The 26,132-nt window shown below is 38.0% G+C and overlaps 1 protein-coding gene across 1 annotated transcript; it reads right to left on the minus strand.

The window, feature by feature from the left end:
* Positions 1 to 7,044: 7,044 nt before the first annotated feature.
* Positions 7,045 to 13,780, minus strand: LOC120291770 (probable serine/threonine-protein kinase PBL11). Its single transcript, XM_039309498.1, has 6 exons — positions 13,454 to 13,780; positions 12,846 to 12,923; positions 11,263 to 11,470; positions 7,288 to 7,358; positions 7,133 to 7,209; positions 7,045 to 7,060 (listed from the first exon to the last, which is right to left on the minus strand). The coding sequence occupies exons 1-6, from the start codon at positions 13,778 to 13,780 to the stop codon at positions 7,045 to 7,047; spliced, it is 777 nt and encodes a 258-aa protein (XP_039165432.1).
* Between the last annotated feature and the right edge of the window lie 12,352 nt (positions 13,781 to 26,132).

A 26,132-nucleotide genomic window follows, 5' to 3' on the forward strand; every position in this document is an offset into this window, starting at 1 on the left:
CTTGTTGGTCAATTATTGAGATAACAATCATTTGATTACGTAATAACCCTCAACCCCTTACATTTGAGCCAATGAACTTTGTAAAATAAGTTTTTCAATCTTTATATCTAGCATTAGTCTAGCATGCCATCGTTTGTGAGCCAAATCTCCAACCCCTTTTGCATAAACCCAAAAAAAACAACCAACTTATATCTCGGCCTGGACAAAAATGGCCCGACTATTAAAATATTCACATCGTTAGCCACGTTAGCAGCTACATGGGATAGTATAAACGATAATTTTTTTTTATATTATTTTTGCCCCGTTAGTAAAAATATGCTTTTGTTGGACATTAAAAAATTAAGCCATTTTTGTCTCTCAAGTGCGGTTACGAGACAATTTCAGTGGATTTAGCTGTGGTTCATGAAAGATGGTCAATATATATGAGACTTAAGAAACTCTTAGGCTTGTAGCAAGAGTAAGAGTTAGTTTTATCCTAACTCATGCAAAGTACTTTTATGCTAATTTTAGGCACATAAATATTTTGTAAGTTTTGAAATTGGATAACATGTTTAATTTTTGGTAAGAAATCAAGAAAGTATTTTTATGCTAAATCCTCGCAAAGCCCACAAAAATTTTGTGGTCATCGGATCCCGATGCATGCAAGGTTTGTTCTTGTCTGTCCGATCAGTTGCCACTAAGTGCTAAATGAATCCAAGGTAAAGTAACTCTTGCGGTTGTGAGGGAATAAAGATTTAATAAATTATTAATTGGAATAAAATTATTACATAGTTCTTCTCCAAGTAAATCCCATCACCTCTCCTCTCAGTCCCAATCATTCGGGAGGGAGAAGACAAGACAAATGGTGATAATTTAGACTTCCAATCAAATCGTAAGAGAGGAATAAAAAATCGATCAACTCCAAGGCCTTCTAGCAACCCCTAAACTTAACTATCTCCCCTAACATTGGGAAGCAAAGCAGGGAAACTGCACATCCAAAAGCTTCAATTCTTCAGTGACGAGATGATTTTCCTCACAAAGCCCACAGAACTTTTGTTCTCATCGATGCATGCAATGGTTGTTCTTGTCTGTTCAATTAGTTGCCAGTATGTGCTAAATGAATCTGAGGTATAGTAGCTCTCGCAGTTGCAAGGGAATGATTAATTATAATAAAATTATTACACAATTCTTCATATAGTTCTTCTCCAAGTAAATCCCATCACCTCTCCTCTTAGTCCCAATCATTCGGGAGGGAGAAGAGAAGACGGATGGCGAGAATTTAGACTTTGCATCGAACCGTAAGAGAGGAATACAAAAATCAATCAGTTCCAAGGCCTTCTAGTAACCCTCAAACTTAACTATCTCCCGCTAACGTTGGGAAGCAAAGCACGGAAATTACAGATTCCAAAAGCTTAAATTCTTCACTGATGAGATGATTTTCATTGAGTTCCATTTGGCTTTAGTTCTACCATGAGTTTGGAGAGGGGCGATCAATGGTATTTAGGTTGCGACAACTCTACCTGTCTCGCATGAGTTCACATACAATGGAAAAAACTGAATCTAGAATTAGATTCTTTCGTGGATATTGTAATAAACAAAATGAAATGCCAACAATCACATGGATATTGAAATTCAAAACAAATTAATAATTATTCCTTTTCATTATGCTTAGCTTCTCGTGGTTGATGGGTTAGGGTGCAAAAGAATGTGGATTTTGGTGAAAGTGAGCAATTTTAACGTTTGAGAAAATTTTTGGTATAATAGATTCATCAACTCAACAATATAATAAGAGTCATGCTTTTTTCACTCATCTTTCTAATTAGACACTCCATTTTTATATGTTTTGACCATATTATCCCTTGTGATTCCCTTGAGCGTCTCACTTTTCATTTTCTTATTTTCATGCTTTTGATATCTGTTGACACTCTAATTTTTATCGACATTGTAAGTATCCATTTATTTGAAAAGAAAAAGGAAAAGAGGGCAAAAAAAATATAAAAAGAAACGAAAAAGCAAACAAATGAATAGACGGGGTGAATGAAAATGATAATAACTAAAAGAAAGAAAGAATTGGAGCGGGCCGGCATGTCCGGTCCACTTGTCTAAAACTTTCGGCTAGCCCTTGACCCATCTCCCCGTTTCCCTGCCTCTCTTTTGGCCCATTTTTCTTTGTTTCCTTGAGCACACGAGTGGAGGAGGGGAGCGTGCGAGCAAGCGTGAAGGACGTGGGCGAAAAAAGGGGAATCGTTCGGTTATGGTGAGGGCAGAAAACCGCATCATAGGGAGAATCGGTGGAGGCTTGAGTGGCTGTTTTTACGGAGAGAGAGATACCGAGAGGGAAGGGAGAAAGGCTCGGCGGTTTTGGCAAAGACCAGATCGCAGAGAGAGAATCTGAGAAAGGAGTTTGCTCGCCGAGGAACATCTTCGGCCGGAAGGGATGCTCGCCTGAAGAGGCTCCTGTTCGCGTGATAAAAGGAGGAGAGACGCCTGTCGGTTTTCGGAGAGGGCGGCCGTTGAAGAGGCAAGTTGCGGAGAGCCGGAAAGTGAGAGAACCAAGGGGGGAGCTTCGGCTGGTTTTGGTTTGCAGGAGGGGACTGCCCGAGCACGAAGCAGAAGGAAGGAAAAAGAAAAGAGGGGCAGGGCGCTAATTCTGGAGGCAAGAGGTCGAGCGTTCGGCCATTGAAGAAAAGAAACCAGAGAGCGTGGTCTAACGGAGAGGTTCTCTGCTGAAAAGAGTGGGGGGCTGGACGCTTTTGGAGGCAGAGAAGGTAGAGGGGGTGTCACTTTTTTTTTCCCGGGGGGATCGGAAGAAGAAAAGCCAGCGCGAGAGGGTGCCTCGTAAAAAGCGTTGCCTTTTCATCTGCGTCTGTCATTGGAGGTGGCCGCCACCCCGGATCTCGCCACCGTTCGTTGCCTTCTCATCGTTCCGTTCTGCCCAGCGTCAAAAGCGTTGTGGAAACCAGACACGGTGCGCCAGAAGACGAGCCCAACCCACTCACGGGGATAGCCGATCACATTTCGTCTTCGAATCCAGGTAATCTCATATTTGCTTTTCTTTGCCGATCTTAGGATATATGGCTTGATGATCAATGCGTGAGAAGGTTGTTCGAAGCTAGTATCGGTTTTGTGGCAAGTAATATTGATCTAAAGCTTGATATGTTACGTCGGATCGAATAGAGTATTGAGCTTGCTTCTGAATTTCATGTATAAATACACCTGCCTTCGTTGAAATGCCCGAACCAAGTTAGGGTGTAGTTCATTCCGTTTCTGGGTTCATTTTTCTTTGAGTCTTATGTTCCAATGCTGTGCGAGAGCTATGTCGGAGTGGAAATCACGTTTGCCGATCACTCGTGAAATGTATGAGTCTATTTCCGCATGTTTCTTTTCTCTTCATGTCCTCCGGTTTTTGTTTGTTAAGTTGCGGTTAAAAAAAAAGGGCAGCGTCCCTGGCGATAGTCAGAGTGGTGTTGTTTCTGTGACAGCGGAAGATGGCGGTCGACGGCCGGAGAGATGGCGGCGGGGGGAAGGGAGTTGCAGGCGTTCATCTTCGGTGAGCTGCGTAGGGGGTGAGGTTGAAGATGAAGGTAATAAGACAAAAGAGAAAAAGAAAAGAATAAAAAGATTAAATAAAAAAGGTTAGGTCGGGTACTGTTCATGGGCTAGGAGTGTGTGAGTTAGTGAAATTTCAATGAGAAGTGGGCTTAGAATAAAAAAGCGTTGGGCCGACAAGAAATGAAAATGGGCTGGAGGTTGGGTGATTGTTGTTCTAAAAAAACTTAGTGGGCCTATTCATTTATTCTTAGTGGGCCTTAGGACCGGCCCGATTTTAGTCCAACCCGGACCGATAGGTCCGGGTCGGTTTGGTTGGGTCGGGTCTCTTGGCCCTGTCAAAATTTCTTTTACATTAATATTAAAAAATAATAAATAAAATAAAAAAATATGTTGAAAATTTTAAATCAGAAAATCTATTAAAATTAACAAAATTGGAAATCACTAACAAAATTTAGAGAATTTAGGAAATCATTAAAAAAATCTAGAGAAAATTAGAAAAATTGTTTTTTTTTTCAAATAATTCTAAAAGAAAACTTCAAACAAAATTTCAATTAGAAAACCTTTAGAGATTAAAACCTAAAATTGGACAAGTTTTTAAGGCTTTATGAGAGGATTCTTTGTTTTGATTGTCTTTTTATTCTTAGGGACAATATTTGGATACTTGTGTGTTTTCTTTCATGATTATAATTAATTGTGTATTTCAATATTCGGATAGTTACTATCTTGTTTTAGAATGGTTAAGATGAACATTAGATTTCTTTTTGATAGGTTGGCATGGTGTTAGTTAGCATGTGATTAGGTAAGGTACAAAAACGGCATTAGCATCAAAAACCTGAGTTTAGAATCTCTGATTGTATAGATAGTAAAATATTCGCCTGTTACTAGGATTCTTGTCGATCGCAAAAGAGCTAGTGGTGACTCCTTAGTCAAAATTTGTATAGGCTTAAATTGATTAAAATCTTGAACGCTTGATGTCACGTGAGGTACAAGCTTGGAAGAACCTAAGTAAATGAAAAGCCATCGGTCCGGAGTTGAGAATACCCTTAAATCTAACTCTCTCCTCGAGGGGTTAGGTTGTGATAATAGTGGCATCTTAAGTTGAGATTTTGCAAGATTTGGTAAACAATTTTATTAAATGTGGTACATATACATGAGTAGTAAAATGTTTTATCAAATCGAAAGGAAAATACTACACAAATAAACCCAAGTGATATTTTTCCAAGAACTTGATCACCTATTTAGGCATGTGAGATTTTGCAAGATTTGCTAAACAACTTTATTCGAGTATCCCTACCATTCTATCGGTATCACTAATAGTAGGGGCATGCAAAATATTTATGTAAATAGGTCATAAATTTTTTTCATTGAAATCATAATCATGAAATAAAAGATTTGTCTACTGAATCTTAGCACAAACCCCAAAAAAAAAAAGAAGAAGAAAGAATTTAGAGTTAGTTGGCAACACAGAAACTGCTATTACAAATGCCCACAAACTTCTTTTTCACATGAGTCAAGTGGTTGGAATTATTGACTTGAAAGAGAAAATCAGGATAATCATTTTGGCGGATGTAGTTTGGCGGATTAGAATGGCTAGGATTTGGTGCTTCTACCATCGACTTTCCTTGCCATTGGTAGCCAAAGATGCCATCACAGTCTCTGTTTGTACGTGACTAGAGTGAAGAATTAGTTTAGAGGGAAACAAGTGCTTTGTTTATAGACTGTGAGAGCGGCTTAAAACGTCTAAATAGGCCTATGTACTATTTATCAATATATCTAATTATGCACAAATTCCTCATTTTTTCTCTTCCACTTTTTACATTTAACTTGACACTAGAGCCTTCTAGCTTTGGGCAACCCTAGTGCACTAGGCAGACTTGGCATTTGGACATCTAAATAAATCCATTCCCATTGACAGTGTTTAGCCAAAGGCCTTATTAATGTCTGACCGAGTGCTATGGCCAAAGGTCTCATTTGCGTTTGACCAAGCGCTGTGGTCGTGTTACGACGTAAGTGATGTGTTGCCAAATCGGGTTTTTCCTTTTCATGTAGGTAGCTTTTGCTCAACAATGCCTGGCTTATTCAGCTTGCTGTAGCCATACTAGCCCTACTAGTCATATTGGCTATATTTGTTCAGTTACTATTTTGATAGCAAAACTGATTGCAAATGATGCATGTTGTCGGCCTCTAATTCTTGAGTTATCATTTCTCGTTTCGAGAATTGAACACCATCATTAGACTCGTTGCCATCAAACACATTGAAATTTCATCATCAATGGAAGCCTAAAGCCATTACACGCGCTACGCACTGCTTTGCTTCAAATCTGCTGAGCTCATTTTTAATCACAGATTTTGTGACATTGTTCAGATTATTTTTCATACTCATTGCGTTTGAGAGGATTTTAGGATATTTACTTGATTTTGCGTATCTATTAAAATTATGCATATTTCTTTGATAGTGTATATTTTGATTGATTATATTTGTTTTTATGTTTATCTTATTAGCTTAACAGTCATCTAGTAAAGCTTATGCATAAACTCATGTACTATTTATCTACAAATCGAAATATACTCAAATTCCCCATTTTCTTTCCAATGTATTCATACATTTAACTAATTTGGTCATCTATATAGTTATTTGGCAAATGATCTTACTAATGAGATGAGATTGAAAAACAGTAGGAGCATATTGAAGTAGCTAGCAAGTCACTTGGAGGGAGGAAGGAGGGGGTGAATAGGTGATTTTATATAATTTTGATAAATTAAAAGCGAAATAGAAAAAGTCAATATCCAAGTTTGAATTTAGAGTGGAAAGTTTAGATTCTAGATGAAAATTCAAAAGCAAGTTTGCTATAGAACAAACTTCATAAGCAATATGGCTAGTGTGCAATAGACTATAAAAATAAATAGTAAAAGGCTAGGGATAAGAGAATTTGCATATAAGACTTATAATGGTTCGACTTAAATTAAACTTACATCTACTCTTCCACACTAATAGCCTATCGGCTAGATTCCACTAAATGATTAACAAAAGATTACAATAATGAATGATTACACTCAGTGTATGATAGGTCATACTATCTCACTCGATTGCTTTTTTTTGTACTTCTCTCAGGTTTAAAAAATTATAGTCCACGAAAGACAAGTGTATAGTTGAAGTACATTCAGACTTTGGAATTCTAGACCTTGGACCTTGTCTTTTACTTACTCCTTGGCATCTTGTACATCACTAGGAAAAGTAAATGATTAGATGATCACCTACAATTTTTATACATGTGCAAAAAGTTAAAAAGTGAGCTATTAGGTGATCGACTATATATATCATATTTGTCATTGAAAATCTAAACCCATATAAGTTAAATTGAAAACTCATTTACATCTTACCCACTCCATCAAAGATTGTTGGTCCTTAGGCTGATCAGCATCCGATGCTTTTCTTCGAATGAGTAGTTCCGCTAAGACCATGTTGAATGAGTAGACATCAGCTTTTCCCATCAGCTTGCCACTCGAGTAATACTAAGGATTCATGTACCTGCATTTAACAAACCATCAATGGTACTAGACAAAAATCATCAATGGTACGACAAATCAAAAATGAACTTACCACAAAGTCTCCATTATGTGCATGGATACATGGGTATCTATACCCAAAGTGAACTTGGTGAGTCCAAAGTTTGTGACCTGAAATCAAAATGTTAGCTTTCATAACAATAACTTGAATTCAATAAACAACCAATTGATATTATCACGTTATCGTACCTTAGCATCAAAATTGGAGTCCAAAAGAATATTGGAGGACTTGATGTCGCGATGAATAACTCTAAGATTGTCTGAAAGGTCAGAGCAACAAAATTGAAACCCGAAACTTATTATAATAATGATAAGTTTTTTTTTTTTTGAAAAAAAATACTCACTCTTCATGTAAGTAAGCCAAGCCTCATGTGGAACCTAAAGCCACCTTCATCTTCTTAGGCCAAGGCATGATTGGGCAATTAGTACCTACAATGACATTTGGGGCAGTTATAATCAATCAGATTTTGAGCTCTGAAATAACTAAGCATACATGATAGATTTGGCTGTGCAAATGAGTGTCCAGTGTGCTGTTTGAGACAAACTCATACTAGAATTCTGAGAGTGTCAGAAATGCAGTATCCAACCAAAGAGATGAGGTGACGATGGTGGATACGGCTGATGATATTGACCTCCACTCGAAACTCCCTCTCCCCTCGCCGACTTTCAACTTTTAGTTGCTTGATGGCAACTAATTCCCTGCTTGAGAGTACTCCATCATAAACGAGGCTGAAACCACCTTCTCCTAGTAGATTGGAATTAGAGAAATTATCCGTTGCCATTTTCAACTCTTTGTATGTAAAGGTCTTATGTGAAATACCAAAGGCTATGCCTGGAGATAGAAAAGGTCAGACATTAAGACCCTATTCTACTAGCTTAATAATAATGACGAAGTATAGTTGGAAGAATTGATATTACATATGTTGGTATTATTAACATGTTACTATTGTATGTACAACAAATTCTGATTGAGGAATCAACATTAATTGTCCTTAAGCTTGTCCTTTTCATTGTATGTGATTTTAGTCCTCAATCAAAATTTGCTCTACAGTTGGATCACAATAGTTACATGTTCATAATACCAAGATCTCTAACATCAATTCTTCTAACTATGCTTTCATTATCATTAAGTTGGTAGAATGGGGTCCCAACGTCCAACCTCTTCCATTGCCTTAGGTGTTTTGCATAAGTCCTTTACATACGAGGAGCTGAAAATGACAACGAATGATTTTTCTGAATCTGGTCTACTCAATGAAGGCGATTTTGGGCTCATTCATAAGAGAGTACTCCCGAGTGAGGAATTAGTTGCCATCAAGCAACTAAAAGCTAGAAGTTGGCAAAGGAAGATGGTGTTTTGAGCAGAAGTCAATATCATCAACCATATCTACCACCCTCACCTCATTTAATTAGTTGGATATTGCGATTCTAACACTCTTGGAATCATAGTTTATGAATTCATCCCAAACAACACACTAGACTCTCATTTGCACTGTTAGTATCCATCATGTATGCTTAGTTATTTCAAAACTCAAAATCTGATTTATTATAATTACCCCAAATGTTATTGCAAGTATTGATCCCCCTATCATGCTTTGGCCTAAGAGGATAAAGGTGGCTTAAGGTTCCGCACAAGGTTTGGCTTACTTACATGAAGAGTGTGAGTTTTTTTTTTCAACCAAAAAAAAAAAAACCTTATCATTACTATAATAATTTTCGGGTTTCATTTTATTGATTTGACCTTCTAGGTAATCTCAAAGTTATTCATCGTGATAGCAAGTCCTCCAATATTCTTTTGGACTCTGATTTTGACGCTAAGGTGCGATGACATGATAATATCAATAAGTTGTTTATTGAATTCAAGTTATTGTTATGAAAGCTAACATTTTGATTTCAGGTTGCAGACTTTGGACTCACCAAGTTCACTTTAGATATAGATACGCATGTATCCATGCACATAATGGAGACTTTGTGGTAAGTTTATTTTTGATTTGTCGTACCACTGATGGTTTTTGTCTAGTATCATTGATGGTTTGTCAAATGTAGGTACATGGATCCTTGGTATTACTTGAGTGGCAAGCTAATGGGAAAAAGTTTGTCTACTCATTCAACATGGTCTTGGCAAAGCTGCTCATGCAAAGAAAAACATCGGATGCTAATCAGCCTGAGGACCAACAGTCTTTGGTGGAGTGGGTAAGATGTAAATGAGTTTTCAATTTAACTTATTTGAGTTTAGATTTTCAATGACAAATATGAGAAAAAGAATTCGCAGTCTCTAAGGCTCTTCCATGCTTTCACGTTACATTAGGGCAAGTGCTATGAAACCCCTGAAGTTTGTAATGTTCGGGTTAACTCCTTTATTAATCAAGAAGAATAAGGTCTGCATAGGGGTAACACCAAAATGTTCTAACTTGGGTCAAGTTTGAACTAGATAAACCCATATTGTATACTTTCTGGAGATTAACTTTGCTATCGATGTTTTTGAATATTATAGTGTTTGTGAATATTATTTGATGCTCTCAAAAGTGAAGCTCATTCCTTATTAAATCTCTTGTGCCACATTTGTAATAATTTTTAAATGAATATCTTTTAGCTTTGAATATTTTATAACATATACGTTTCATAGAACTACCTTTTTGGTTGATTAGCTCATTGAATGTGACTAGTACAGAGGCTTGGTTGTATGAAAGGACCTTAGTTTGTCTATCTGCAGTAGCCAAATTTAAAATCTTGTTGCCATATTCATTTCTTAAGTTGATGAACTAATTATCGCTCATGATATCTATCAAATGCTTCAAAGCTTCTAGTCTATTGTGTTTCACACATATATGAAATATGGGATGCATTAGGTCTTGCGCAAACCAAGAGTTTCAACACATCAACATGCCCTTTCATGGCCATGACATGAAGAGGGTTTCTTGGTAGAAACATATTTCGAGGCCTACTCTTAATAAGCTTATCATTATGTTAAGGTACCATTTTGTTATCACAAGACAAAGAATAGTCAAACTCTAAGAATTTTGCTTTCTTGCTAGGTTAGCCTTTTGAGTTAGGACCTCTTTCATGAATTTCAAGTGTCTAAGCATGGTTGCGATGTGCAAAGGAGTCTCAATGTAATTCCCAGTCATAATTCTATCAAGGAGTGACTTATCTTTTGAGAGCAACTTAAGCAAAGAAAGCACACTTCTTGCCATGGTAACTTCTTAGGGCTTGAACTCTATGTTTAGCTCTCTAAACGTGAGGTTTGGAAAACCTACTCCTTCATGAAGTTTGGAATATTCACTCAATGTTTGGGAGTATTCCAAAGCTCCAATTTTGGAGAGTTAGAGTCTAAGCTCAATAATTCAGCTGAGAAATGAAATGTGTCTTCTTTGCTTGAGTTGCTAAGAAAAGATAAGCTGCTTCTCAACAGAATCATGATTGGAGATCCAGCCCAATTAGCATCCGAAAATACTTCCACTCCTCTGTGACCATGATCACCAAAGAAAGACCACGACTTGGAGTCTTCTTCAAGTATCTCAAAATTCTGACTACATCATCCCAATGAGAGGTACGAGGAGAAGACATAAATTGACTCACAACACTCACAGAAAAGGAAATATCGGGTCGAGTGACAATCAAATAATTCAATTTTCCAACAAGCCTTCGATACCGTTTTGGATCATTCAATAGTTCACCTTCCTTTGCCATTAATTTTGAGCCAACTTCCATGGATGTATCTAGAGGTTTTTCTCCTAGCATACCTATTCTTTAAGCAAATCCAAAATATACTTGTGTTGTGAGATATGGATACCTTTCTTTGCCTGTGCCACTTTGATACCCAAAAAAAAAACTAAGTCGTCCCAAATCCTTTGTTTGAAATTGTTGTTGCAAATGCAATTTCAATTTCATCAATCCCTGTAGAATCATCTCCAGTTATAACAATATCATCGACATAAATTACAAGAAATATCCGACTAGCTCCTGAAACACGATAAAACATAGAATGATCTCCACTATATCTAAACAATCCAAACTGGAGCACCACTTCTGTAAACTTCCCAAACCAGGCTCTAGGAGATTGCTTCAAACCATATAAAGATTTCTTCAAACGACAAACATGACCAGACTCCCCCTGAGCAACAAACCCAGGTGGTTACTCCATATACACTTCTTCATTTAAATTACCATGAAGAAAGGCATTTTTCACATCAAGCTGAGAAAGAGGCCAACAAGTAGAAGCAGCCAATGAAAGTAAAAGACGAACATAGGTCATCTTAGCCACTGGAGAGAAAGTATCACCATAATCAACCCCATAAACTTGTGCATAACCTTGTGCATAACCTTTAGCAACCAATTTGGCCTTGAGGCGAGCAAGAGAGCCATCGAGATTAACCTTAACAGTGAACACCCATTTACATCCAATGGTAGTTTTTCCTTCAGGTAGAGGAACAAGATCCTAAGTCTTGTTTTGGTCAAGTGCCATTAGTTCCTCCTCTATAGCTATCCTCCAGCCTTGACTAGATAATGCTTTAGCAATAGTTTTAGGAGTATGATGTTTATCAATAGTGTCTAGACTAGCTCGAAAAGAAGCAGACAAACCAGAATAGGTGACAAATTATGCAATAGAGTGTTGGGTACAACTGCGAACCCATTTGCAGTGAGCAATATGGATATGAAGATCATTATGTGATAGACTTATCTTAGACTTAGAAGACGAAAAAGACAAAATAGGCGAAGGTACATCTGTAGGGGGCTCCACATGCCGATGATGACGTCTACTGTATACATGCTAAACTAGTGGAGGGATTGGAGCAAAATCCGAAGTGGGTTTCATAATGACATTGTAAAGGAATCATCATCCATTGTAGGAGGCTCCATTGGTTCATCAGAATAAGTAGTTGACTCAAAAAATGAAACATTTGCAGTGGTGAAATACTTATGCAATGAAGAACAATAACAACGATATTCCTTTTGTGTACGAGAATACCCCACAAAAATACATTTTAGAGACCGAGGGTCTAGTTTGGAAAGTCTTGGATGATGGTCACGAATATAGTAAACACAACCAAATATATGAGGTGGTAAATGAAACAAGGGTTTCGAAGGAAAAAGAAGAGAGTGTGGTGTCGCACCCTTAAGAATAGAGGATGGCATGCGATTGATAAGATAACATGCGGTCATGATAGCATCAACCCAAAAAGATTTGTCTACCTTCATTTCAAACATCAATGATCGAGCAACTTCTAGTAAGTGGCGGTTCTTCCGTTCGGCAACACCATTTTGCTGAAGTGTATCCGAACAAGAAGATTGATGAAGAATGCCCCGTTGGGCCATGAATTCAGAAAAATGATTAGAAAAATAATTCTTTAGCATTATCACTTCGGAGAATACAAACATAAGTTGAAAATTGAGTATGTACTTCATTAACAAATGTACAAAATATAGAAAATAACTTAGAACGACTTTTCATTAGATATAGCCAAGTGACTCTTGAATAGTCATCTACAAAAGTAATGAAGTACTTGAAACCCAACTTAGAAAGAGTAGGACAAGGACTCCATATATCATAATGAACTAACACAAACAGCTGAGAGGCCTGTTTATTGACTCTTGGATGATAACTAATACGGTGCAATTTCTCAAAATGACATGACTCACCACTCAAGACTAGATAAAGATTGAAATTGGGGATCTAACTTCTTTGAACTTTCCAAGGATGGGTGGCCCAAATGACAATGGATCTAATGTGGGGAAGCTGTAGAACAAACAACACTGGTAGTATCATCAAGCAAGTATAGCCCTCCTAACACATGTCCTTTAGCAATCATCTTCCTCGTCTTCAAATCCTGAAAAACACAGAAATCGGGATAGAAGGTTACGTTAGTAAGCTGATTGACAAACATAAGGTTGAATAGAAAACTAGGGAGATACATGACTAAAGATAAAGATATAGAGGATGTTAGGGGAACTGTGCCTATCCCTTCACTGTGGATAGAGAATCATCAGCTAATGTAACATTAGACAGACTCATGAAAGTCATAAAAGATACCTGAGACTTTAGTCATATGATCGGTAGCCTGAGTCAATGACCCATGGGCGAGAGGCAAAAGAAAGACATGCTTTTGCATTACTTGTCTGAACAAAAGTAGCTGTGGAGGAGGACTGTGAAACCGGCTGGGAAATTTGGAGTTGATTATATCTAGAAAATTCCTCTTTCAACATTCTGATCAACTTTCCCCGTAACGGATTGTGAAGAGGTACTAGATTCTACTGCATTAGCTACATTAGTTGTAGCCTGTTGAGAGGGCCTTCCATGAAGCTTATAACAGAATCTCTGAATATGTCTTAGTAAACAACAGTAATGACAAGTTCAAACCAAATCGGTATTACCCCTTATGTCACTATAAGTGTTGCTAGCAGAGGGTGGTTGGCCTCTACCAAAACTACGATTGATGCCACCACTTCGACCACCACCACGACCTCGACTACTACCACAATTTCTTTGGGCTGCTAAGGCTGAGTTCTCACCTATAGAAAATGCATCCTTAGGTGGTTCACGTGAGACCCTTAAAACACGAGCAAATGTCTCAGTGAGTGAACTCACCCTATCTCCTCCAAGTATTTGGGAACGAACAGCATCATACTCTTGCCCTAATTCTCCCAAAAAACCCATAACAGCCAATTGCTCCCATTGCTCCTGCATTTCCTTGACATTAGAAGTAATGGGCAGTAGAGAATTAAGCTCATCATAGATCCCTTTGAAATCAACAAAATATTGAGTAAGTGGCTGACCCTTTCTATCAGCCTTATAAAATCCCTAGGACACTTCATATATCCTTGAAAGATTATTTTGTCCAGAATAAAGGACATTCAAGTAGTCCCACAAATCCTTCACAGTATTAATATGTGTAACCAAAACCGCAATATGAGATTCCATGGAATTCAACATTTGACCAAGAATTCTAGCATCCACAGTATCCCAATTTGTATCGGAGGCAGATCTATCACCAGTTAGATGATTTTGTTGCTCTCTTCCAATCAACACTAACGATACAATTTTCTTCCATTGTTGGAAATTTGTAATACCTTCTAGCTTGTTCTCTGTCAAACAACTAGAGGCTGTATACACAACCTCAGCTACTACACCTATATTCTCCAACATAATTCAATGTGTACCAATATAATGCAAGAACTTTTAGCACAATAATCAAATTTAAATCCCTCCAACTAATTCAATTCAACAAACTACTGCGATTTGTTTCAAAGGGTCCAAATCTCCATAATACTTCAATCAACTCATCCTATTTCATCAAGCCAAATTCCCAAAAACATAAATTATGCCTAACCAGAAACCACCTCATCCGACATCAATTTCATGGTGAATAGGATCAGCATCTCCATCAAGCAAGTTGCTACAATTTTTTTTTTTTTTTGTAAAACTGAGAACAACAAACACACAAGCAAACCTTGGAGGATCACACCAATTAGATCAGCTTGCATGGAGGAACGCGAGCTCAACCAACGTCAGATCTTGAATGGATGGACAAGATAGTGTGACGCCTGACGACATAGGATCTAAGCCAACGAGGCCAGATCTAAGCCGACTACGCTTGTCGGCATCAAATCTAGACTCAAGAGGACTGGCCAACACCAGCTTGGGTTGAGTGATGCTTGTTGATGTGGCTCTGATACCATGTAGAAATTAATATAGGAGAAGAAAAGAGAGCGATGTAGAAATTGATAAAGAAGGAACAAGGAGAACGTGTAAAACAGAAAGGAGGAGAACGTGAAAATTGATTAGGATTTTCCATGTCTCACACTTTTATTATTAAATAATACTTAATGACCATAATAACCCTATCAGCGTTAATGACCATAATAACCCTCACACTGTAATAGAATTTGTGAAAAATTTCTTAACTCGGAAGACCGAACTAATAAGAGAGTAAGATTCCTAGATATTGATACATCATCATCTCGTGACAAAAAAAAATGGTACTTTAACATATAGCATCCTTATTAAAAGTTGGCCAAATGCAAAATTGTGTTGCCATCTTCGTTTCTCAAGTTGATGAATTGATCGTTGCGCGAGATATCTATCAAATGCTTCATAGCTTCCAATCTATAGTGCTTCACACATAAATGAAATACAAGATGCATCAAGTTTTGCTCAAACCATGAGTTCAAATACATCCATATGCCTTTTCATGACCGCGACATGAAGTGGGTTTCTTTTGTATTTATCATGGTAAAAAAATATTTCAAGGCCTCCTCTTAATCAACTTGCCACAATGTTAAGGTACCATTTTGCTACCACAACACGAAGAGTAATCGAATTGTGAGAATTTTACTTTCTTGCCTAGTTAGCCTTTCGAGCTAGGACTCCTTCATGACTTCCAAGTGCTTGAGCATGATTGTGATGTGCAGAGGAGTCCCAATGTGATTCCCGATCATGATTCTGTCGAGGAGCGACTTGTCTTTTGCGAGCAATTTAAGCAAAGAAGGCACATTTCCTTCCTTGGCAACTTTGTAGAGCTTAGAATCCATGTTATGGCTCTTTGAAATGGGAGGTTTGGAATACTCACTCCATGTTTAGGAGTATTCTAAAACTTCCATTTTATAGAGTCAAACGTGTATTTTGAGCTCTATAATGTGGCGGAGAAAAGAAATATGCCATCTTTGCTTGAGTTGGTCAGAAAAGAGGTCCTTAATATAATCATGACTAGGAATCACAAACTAAGACTACTCTGCACATTGCAGCCATACTCAAACACTTCGAATTCATGAAAGAGGTCTTAGCTCGAAAGGCTAATTAGCCAAGAAAATAAATTTCTCACAGTTCGATTACTCTTGGTGTTGTGGTAGCAAAATGGTACCTTAACATTGTGGCAAGTTGATTAAGAGTAGGCCTTGAAATATGTTTCTTCATAATAAATATGAAAGAAATCCTCTTCATGCCGTGGCCATCAAATGGCATGTGGATGTGTTTGAACTCATTGTTTGAGCAAAACCTAATGCATCCCCTATTTCATTTGTGTGAAACACAATAGATTGGAAACTTTGAAGCATTTGATAGATATCTTGTGCAACAATCAATTCATCAAATTGAGAAACACAGATGGCAACACAATTTTACATTTGGCCGACTTTTAACAAGCATGCCATTGTGTTAAAGTACCATTTTATTGCCACAAGATGATGAGACATCGATATCTAAAATCTTGCTCTCTTACCAGCTCAGTCTTTCGAGGTAAGACCTTTTTCATGAATTCTAAGTGTTCAAGCATGGCTGCGATGTGCAAAAGAGTCTTGGTATGTGATTTGCAATCATGATTCTATTGAGAAACAACTTATCTTTTTTGAGCAACTCAAGCAAAGAAGACGCATTTCCTTTCTTGGTTGCATTATAGAGCTTAGACTCTATGATTGACTCTCTAAAATGAGAGTTTTGGAATACTCCCTGAAGATGGAGTGAGTATTCCAAACCTCACAGAGGAGTGGGTATTCCAAACCTCACATTTTATAGAGCTAAACATAGAATTTAAGCTTTACAAAGCTACCGTGGCAGGAAACATATTTTCTTTGCTTGAGTTGCTCACAAAAATAAGCCGCTTCTCGACAAAATCATGATCAGGAATTATATTGAGACTCCTTTGTACATTGCAAACATGCTTGGACACTTAGAATTCATGAAAGAGGTCTTAACTCGAAAGGTTGACCTGGCAAGGAAGCAAAGTTCTTAGAGTTTGACTACTTTTTGTCTCACGATAACAAAATGGTACCTAAACATTGTGATAAGCTTGTTAAAAGTAGGCCTCGGAATGTGTTTCTACCAATAAACACTCTTCATGTCATGGCCATGTAAGGGTATGTCGATGTGTTGGAACTCCTAGTTTGAGTAAGACCTGATGCATCCTATTTTTCATGCGTGAAACACAATGGATTGGAAGCTTTGAAGTGTTTAATAGATATCTTGTGTGATAATTAGTTCATTAACTTAAGAAATGACTATGGCAACATGATTTTGCATTTGGCTATTGAAGATAGACAAACTAAGGTCTTTTCAGACAACCAAGCCTCTGTACTAGTCACATTCAATGAGCTAATCAACCAAAAAGGTAGTTTTAGGAAACGTATATGTTATAAAATATTCAAAAGCTAAAAGATATTCATTTAAAAATTATTACAAATGTGGCAAAAGAGATTTAATAGGGAATGAGCTTCACTTTTGAGAGCATCAAATAATATTCACGAATACTATAATATTGAAAAACATCAATAGCTAAGTTAATCTCGAGAAAGTATACAACATGGGTTTATCTAGTTCAAACTTGACTTGAGTTGGGACATTTTGGTGTTACTCTTCTGCAGATCTTATTCTTCTTGATTAATAAAGGAGTTAACCTGAACATTACAAACTCTAGGGGTTTCATAGCACTTGCCCTAACGTAACATGAAAGCATGGAAGAGCCTTAGAAACTGCGAATTCTTTTTCTCAAATTTCAGGGAATCGTGACTTATCTAGACGAGCAGTCTATGCAAATAACATGTCTATGCAAAAGAGTATAACTAAGATGTTAATGGTGGTGGCAATATTATTTGCTGTCGTTGAATTCCAAGCAATTATGACTTCGCTTGGTGGAATTTGGCAAGGTGATATTGATGACAATAAAAATCATCGAGCACATTTTGTGGGCAAGTCCGTAATGGCAAATAGGAACCACATGAGTATCAATATTTCAAAGCATGTAAGACAATAAGCTTCATCGCATTGATTAGTATCATTATGCTTCTCATAAGTGGTCTTCCTCTAAAGCGGCCTCGGATCTTCATAGGGTTTGCAATGCTAACTATGCGAGTTGGAATAACTTTCATGGTGTTGACTTGTGCCATTTCTATATTATTCACACCAAACAGCAAAAGGAATACTACTATCAAATAATTGAGTTTGCAATGCTCGTATGGGTCGCATTGATGGCTCTACTTTTCTTGTGCCACCTTTTATGCTTAATACTAAAATTAGAACTCAAAGTCCTTAAGTTCGACTACAGTTCTTTGAAGAAATGATGGATGTTATGGTTCAGTGATGTATATTGCTACAAGTGTGTTTGTCCAAGACGAAGTGCACTAAGTAATAAGGTCATGCAAGATATATAATATGTGCTATTCAGTGTACTAACCAAACAAATCATCTACAATACATTTGATAATGCATGTATGTGTGTATGTGCTTGTGAAAATAATATATGTTTTAAGCGTGTTGAATTTATATAAAAGCTATGGTTTACATGTATAATGGATGGACGTCTTACTCTGTATAATTTGTGGTGATTACCACTTAGGAAAATTCCATGGTAGTAACCACCGGCCGTGGTGGGTCCGCTGGGTAGGCTTCAGTCCTTTAAGGGAAGGTCAGGAGTTCGAAGCCCTTGCAATGCAAGTTGCAAGGGGGTTGGCGGGCTATTAGCTTATTGACGTGTGGCGCCGGGTGGTGGTTTCCCTGCTAGCGTCACCTAGGGGTTTACGTGGCGGCTGTCGGTCAAAGTGGTTCCTCCAGCACCCAAAAAAAAAAAAAAAAAAATCCATGGTAGTAGAATGTGCTGAATTGGTCCATATAGAACATAACAGTAATGTAAAGTAAAAAAATTTGAGACTTCAAATCAATTTGTGTAATTGAGCCTATTAAAGAGATAATTATTGATGTTAAGGAAGTTTATTCCAATAGATTGTAAGTTTTAACATTAATTGAGGGAAATTATGATAATCAATGATTATTACTAACTAATAGGCTCCATTGATTACAAACTTGAAATAAATGTTTTGATTGTTTACAAGTTACTAAGAATAGGGAAAGAGAAAGATACAATAATTTTAGGTTGATTAGTATTTCAGTTTCTTGGAATAATTAATTATTTCAGGAATTTTCATTAAAATCTTCAAGCTTACGATAACTTGAGGTAAATTACCATCTCTAAAGGTAGAATACTATCACTCAAGCTAAGTGATGAGAATTTTTGTTATGAGCTACATAGCTATGTTTTTATGCAAAAAAGGGAAGTACTCACTATAGGTTGAATTGACATCCCAATGGTTTAAGGCAAATTACAATTGTTGGGGGTGTAATTACTAAGACTGGGAACTATGGTAGGACAAATTGAAGATCCGTTGAGGGAAATTACACTATGGTAGGATAATTATTTAGTTAGCATTGACAACTGAAATAAAATAATGATAACGAATTGTCAATTATGACTAATTGAAGAAAATTATATTATAAATATTCTCAAAGTTGGTAGAACAGAGAAAATCAATGCATATAAACGAGAGATTTACCTAATTCGAGGCTGCACAGTCGTGATTGTCGTGATCACACCGATGAAGCTCGAGAAGACCCCCGATGCTCTTTCTTTCCAACGACGAATGGTCCCGATCAACCGGATTTTTTGTTCGGCCATGAGCGGATGTGATAGTGGGTGATCAACAAAGCTCGATTTACGACCGCCTAAGAGCAACCAAATTGGAAAAATAGATCATCAGACCTTGAGAGAATTTTCCAGACCTTCTCTTTCAATCCTCTCATTCTTCATTGATTTCTAACTCCTCGAACTCGTTGTTGTCGTCTTCAAATAGATTCATCGTTGCCTTTCTCGTCACGGGTTTCGTCTCGGTTACCATTTCGGTTCAAATCAGAATTCAAAAATAGAACACTCCTTGAATTGAATCTCCCAATGCTAATGCTCAAGCAAAACTCCAACCAGCATGCATCACTTAGAGAGAGATAGATTACACGGCAGAGTGCTCCCCCTCCCCTTTCTTGTGCCAGTCAACGTCACCCTTCTCCCCTCCTTGGGATGAACGTCCTCCTTCCTCATCTCGACCTAAGGATCTTCCAGAAGGCCTCGGATCCGGTTCTCTCACGGATGTTCCATGCACTCCTTCATAAACGCGGGCGTCTCCTGCTTTCGTCCACCTCCCGATTCCTAGACACATGAGTGTGCAAACAGGGAGGACAGAGTGCAACCTCGCCAGCAGGTAAGTGGCAGTGTTCGGCTATGATGGATCTCCATAAACTTTTAGTCGAGAAAGCTTTTCTTCCCCTTCTTCTTCCCCCTGAACTGATACTTCCTCCACGAACGAGATTCTCGTTCCATTACTGAGGATTTTTTGCAACCGCTTCCAGCGAGGTGTGTCATGTAGAAACCTCCTTAGGGGTTCGCTTCAGTCACCCGCTTATGAGACGAGGGACAGTGGCCCAGGAAGAGGCTTAGGTTTTCATCAATCCGTGTTTTGAATGGGCTTGGACTGTAATTGATATTTCTTGAGGCCGTGGATTGAATGGAACCTGGGCTTTTGTCCAAATGAACTGGGCCAGATCGGAATGGGCTAGCTTGGGCCGTATGGGCTAGACCAAAAATGGCTAACCGGGCCCCTTTTCTATATATATATTTTCCCGTTTTCATCACAAAATATATGTAGTTGATGCACTTATTAAAATTCGAGTGTCCACGTAAGGTGGTGATACTTGGAGTTTTTATTGTGGCTATGTGGGAATTCCACTTGTATAGGTCGAGTTCACACACGTAATATGTAGTGATTGAACCATCCATTGATCATGTTAAGCAATACCACTCATACTTTTTGTTGTGGAATCACTTTATTATTACAAATGGGTATAATACTTTGAAAGGACATGTATTTCAACAACATATGAGGACTGATAAATCTTTGCACTAATGCTCGCTCAATTGGAATGAGAAATTATTTTGCCATATGGATGTGTTATGAAGATAGTTACAGATAAATGGTATCATTAGCACATTGAGAGTCTATCTTCCCGACATGATAATCCCTAGTATTTTGAGCTTGCAAATGGTCACAGACATTTGGAATCTACTTACAACTCTTTCTTAGGGGGAAACAAGAAGAAACCCGCAATCTCTTCTTCAAATTTGTATTTTGTCAAATAAAATTTTAATTTTGTCGAGGGTCCTTGCTGTAGATTGCGTTGAAGGAAGCTACCATTCTCTTCTTGATCGTCGCTTCTCTCACCATGCTTTATTGCGATGATGTTCTTCCCTTAAATCCCATAGAAATTCGAGAATTATTTGTTTCTAAGTCTTCCCTTAAAACGATCATCTACGCTTGTTGTTTACGATTCAAGGGAAACATCTTTCATAAATTGATTAATTTTTTACCATCCAAATACCGAAAATTAGAAAAATAATTTATTGGAAATAAATTTTTTTCAAATAAATGAACCCTAAAGGTTTTTTTGAAGTTGACTGGATCTTTTCCAAATCGCTTAGAATATGTCCCAAGCATTTGCACGTGGCAAACTATATTTCCAATGAGTTGCTCCTTCAAGCCTACTGGACAAGGAAAGTATGTTGTGCAAATTCTTTAATAAAAACGCTACATTCTAAGTTATCATCTTATACCAACAAAGAAAAAAAGAAGTTGTCATCCTATTAAAATGTAGCAGTTTGCTACATTCTAAGTTATCGATTATTTTCAACCAAAAAGCAAAGTTATCATCTTGTTCACTGACCAAAAAAGAAATATCTTCCTATTCACTGACAAAAAAAAAGAAGAAGTTATCATCCTATTCCTAGAAGTTAACTGTTCTACTGAGCAAGTCTGCTAAATAAACAAAAGCATAACTGTATAACACCTACAAATAGCTTGATACTCATGTTGAGGAAGACAACATAGTAATTCTGCTCATTGTATTATTGAAAATAATATAGTTAATTTGCATGGCTAAAAAAAAATCTGGTAACACTCGTTCACATGATTCTTATTCAAGATTTTAAATCATTGACAACATAACCATCGAGTATATTCGGACTTCCTATTATCCATCAAACCAAATTATTGGCCAAAAAAAAGGAGAAAAGGAAGTATCAGTCGATATTTAGTGGGAGAATTACCAAAAAAGTCCTAAACCTATTGCAATTGTGCCAATTCAGTCCTAAGCTTTTTTTTTTGTCCAATTTAGTCCTAAACCTTTTATAATTGTGTCAATTCAGTCTATCCGGCCAAAATTGGCCAGCCGGCGCTGACGTGGACGCCGGTGGGGGACAGCCGGCCGGCGAGGTAATTTTTTAATATATTTTATTTTATTTTATTTTTTTTTTCGAATTTTTAAATTTTTTTTTTTTTTTTTTTTTAGGCCTTCTTCTCCTTCCTCTCGCCGGCGTCCGGCCGAGTGAGGGCCGGCGACCGGCCAGAGGTGAGGGCCGGCGGGCGAGCCCCGCCGGCCACTAACGGAGGCGAGCCTCGCCTGGGCCGACGGCGAGGCGGCCGTCGCCAGGCGAGGCCGAGCCTCGCAGATCCGGCGAGCTCGGCCCTCGCCTACCGGCGAGGGCGAGGCCCTACGCGCTGCGTGGTGTAGTCGAGGAACCCGGAGGAGCTCGATCTCGTCCTCGTCGGTCCCGAGAGGTGCTGGAATAGGGTTTTGGCGACGGTCACGGCCGGGGAGGGCCGCTTGAGCTCGGAGGGGACGATCGTGCCGACGATCGGGGGGACGGGGGAGGCGGCGGAGGTGGCGATGGCGACGGCAGCCTTGCCGGCCACTGGGCGAGGTCGAGGCTGCCTCGCCGGCCCCCAGGCGCGGCGGCCATCGCCGGATCCGGCGAGGCTCGGCCTCGCCCACCCATGGCGAGGTCAAGCGTCGCTAGATCCGCGACGGCCGCCTCGCCGTCGGCGGGCGAGGCTCGCCTCCGCCGGTGGGCGAGGTCAGCCTCGCCGTGCCTCACCTCGGCCGGCGTCCGGCCGAGGAAGGAGAAGAATGAAAAAATTAAAAGTTTTAAAAAAAATTAAAAATTGAAAAAAATAAAAATAAATATTTAAAAAATAAAAAAATTTATCTCGCCGCCGGCTGTCCCCCGCCCGGCGTCCACGTCAGCGCCGACCGGCCAATTTTGGCCGGATGGACTGAATTAGCACAATTATAAAAGGTTTAGGACTAAATTGGACAAAAAAAAAAGTTTAGGACTGAATTGGCACAATTGCAATAGGTTTAGGACTTTTTTGGTAATTCTCCCATATTTAGTGTGGTTACATATGAATTTAGTGTGATATTTAGATCTCTCATTAGTCCTAAGGACCTAATTGTATTAAATTTTGAAAGGAATTAATCAAAATAAGCCAGAATTGGCCGAGCTAGTTAGAACCGGTTCGGACTAGCCCAACCAGCTTGGGGAAGTCTTAATCAAGAAAGATTTATTTTGAGCCCTTGGATCAATTCAAGAACCCAAATTTGATCTTGGGGCTAAGTTTAAGTTAAATTTTCGCTTCGAAACCATAAAGAGACATACCCTCTCTCTCCCCCTCCCTCCTCAGCCAGCATCTCTAGGATCCCGAGCTCAACAGCGGTCTTCAGCACCATGGGGATGCCAGTCAGCGCATTCATTTCCATTGCGAACAAGAACTCATCTTCGTCCTCACTGGACGTGGTCATTACTGGGCTTTTGCACGCACTCATGTTTGCTTTTTGCTCCCTTGAGGTAAAGAATTGTTGATGCGTCGATAACATGGGAGAGATTTCTATAAGCAATCTTGACACTGTCGTCATCGTTATCGTTATCGAAAGATCAACGACTTTTAAGTACTAAACTTCCACCGTTGATTCGAGGCTAGCATAGAGCTTTTGTCATTGACTTTAAGAGCGCACCTAATAATTTTAGCTGAAGTTTAAATTGTTAGATCAAGAAATTCTTAATATTTAGGTTATGTCAGAGAGACTTTGAATTTTACTTTCCATTTAATCTAAATTTTGTGATGGATGCATTTTGAATTTTCCTAACTTGATGTACCTCAAACTTTCACAATATCTAAATGTTCACTCGTAAGTTAAACATAAAATTTTAATTCTTTTTAATATGAGAAACATCTTAAATTTTGGTGGGAAAACAAAGAAAATCCAAATTGATATATCTTTGACAAACTTACCAAATTGAGTTTTTTGGCAGCCAAAAAGTTTTAAACCATAAAACTTATAATAAGTATAGCCCAAATTGATTTTTTTTTGACCCCAAAAACCCTGAACAGTTAAACCCTAAATTTTCCAGTTAAATTTGGACAAATTTTCCTTCTGTTAGTTTTTACTAAATTTTATTGCCAAATTACTAAGTTGGCTGATATGTGATAGTTGATGGGTGTACTTTACATTTAAAATTCTAATGAATATATCTCTTAGAGGCAATTAATGACAACCCAATCTCAATGCAAAAAGGAAACATTGGATTATTATGGACGTCAAACCTAAATAAGAAAAATATCATAGAAAAGTCACATTTTCCTTTGGGGATCCAGAAAAAATTTATTTGGATTTAGATTCACCGGACTTCAATTATCTCAAAGTTTGATTATGTTAATATTTTATCTGGGGCCCATGTGAGACCCAAGAACTGGACCAAGCTTTGCATGCTTTCACCAATGAATATAGCTTTGTCGATAGAAAATACTACACCGTATATGCACTTGTCCAAACCTTACATTTACGACTTCTAGTGAAAATATCTCTTAGAGGCATTTATAACCGAATCTCAATACAAAAAGGAAACAATGGATTACTATGCACATCAAACTCGAGAGAGAAAATATCACAGGAAAGTAGTGTTTTCCTCCAAAGATCAAGAGAAAATTTGTTTGGATCTAGATTCATTGGATTTCAATTATCTCAAAATTTGATTATGTTAATCATTTATTTAGGGCCCACGTCAGATCCAATAGCCAGGTCGAGCTTTGCATGCTTTCACCAATGATTATCTATAGCCTTGTAGATAGAAAATAGCTACACCATATATGCACTTATGCACACCCAACTTTTTCGCACGCAATTCTTAGCGTAGGCTTCTTTAAGCGTAATAGTTGAGATTAAAAAAAAAAAAAAAACAAATACCATATATGGATAAAGGGGCGTTCAAGAATTGAAATGGAATTAGCTAGGGCTTGAAGATATCACAAACCAAAGCAAGGGGTGCTTTACATGCGTCATCTACTTCTCCAAATGTACTGGCAATTACTAATTTCTTACAATGGCATGTTCTAAGTGTTGTGAAAAAGAAGTCAAACAAATAATAAACAAAATAAGAAATTGAACTGGACAACAGATTTATGTGGTTCGATTAGCGTGACTTATGCCTTGAGAGTAGCAAAAGTTCTACTATAGATCAAGTGACAATGGAGACTACAAAAAGCCCTAGTCACTCAAACAAAACATGATAGATTTTGTGAAATTATTAAAATGAGTTTGGTTATGCATGAAAATTTAATATATACAAATATATGAATGCAAGTGCAAGATGAATATATCAAGTGCAATATGCTCCAATCAACCAAGTACCTAAATAAAATAGAGAGAAATAGAATAATTGCATGCACATTCACATTTTATAGTGGTTCAGCCTAGATTATGCCAACATCTACTCTTTCAAACTAACGGCCACCAAGAGATTGGATTTGGCTGGTGGTTATTTGAGAAGTTATGACATAGCCTATATTGCTTCTACTAATTTCCACACACTAATACAATGCCCGTACACTACTCAATAGAGATTATAATTAGTGAGTCAGTCACTACCAGTAATAATGAGTTGCTCGCTCATTAACAAGAGTATGTGTATTTCAATTTATAGATATTCTTGCAATCTGTGTCATCCTCAGCATTTGTTGATTTTTTTACAGTCTTCAAGATCCGCACCCTGATACTCACGAATAAGTTTGTGTTACTGTTGATGATAAGAAATAGAAGAAGATGACATGGTTTTTGTCTTGTTGATGCGTGGTGTAGAATCTTTGATCAAGACCCACGTCTTCTTCTTGAACGTGCATATCTCCTTGTCGCACAATAATTTATCAAGGAAAACCAATGACTGGTGGGATGCAATTCTTTCAACAAAAATGTCGGTTAACTTAATCAAAGACTTGTTCCTGATTGGTCTTAGGGAATGCCGAATCTGCAACTTGTATTTATTTGACAACATCTCGTCAGTTCCCACTGACATTTATAAGAGAAAATGGATTGAATGGCAGGAGCATAAATTTCTTTC

The sequence above is a fragment of the Eucalyptus grandis genome, chromosome 3 (assembly GCF_016545825.1).
Source record: "Eucalyptus grandis isolate ANBG69807.140 chromosome 3, ASM1654582v1, whole genome shotgun sequence".
In the NCBI taxonomy this organism is placed as follows: domain Eukaryota; kingdom Viridiplantae; phylum Streptophyta; class Magnoliopsida; order Myrtales; family Myrtaceae; genus Eucalyptus; species Eucalyptus grandis.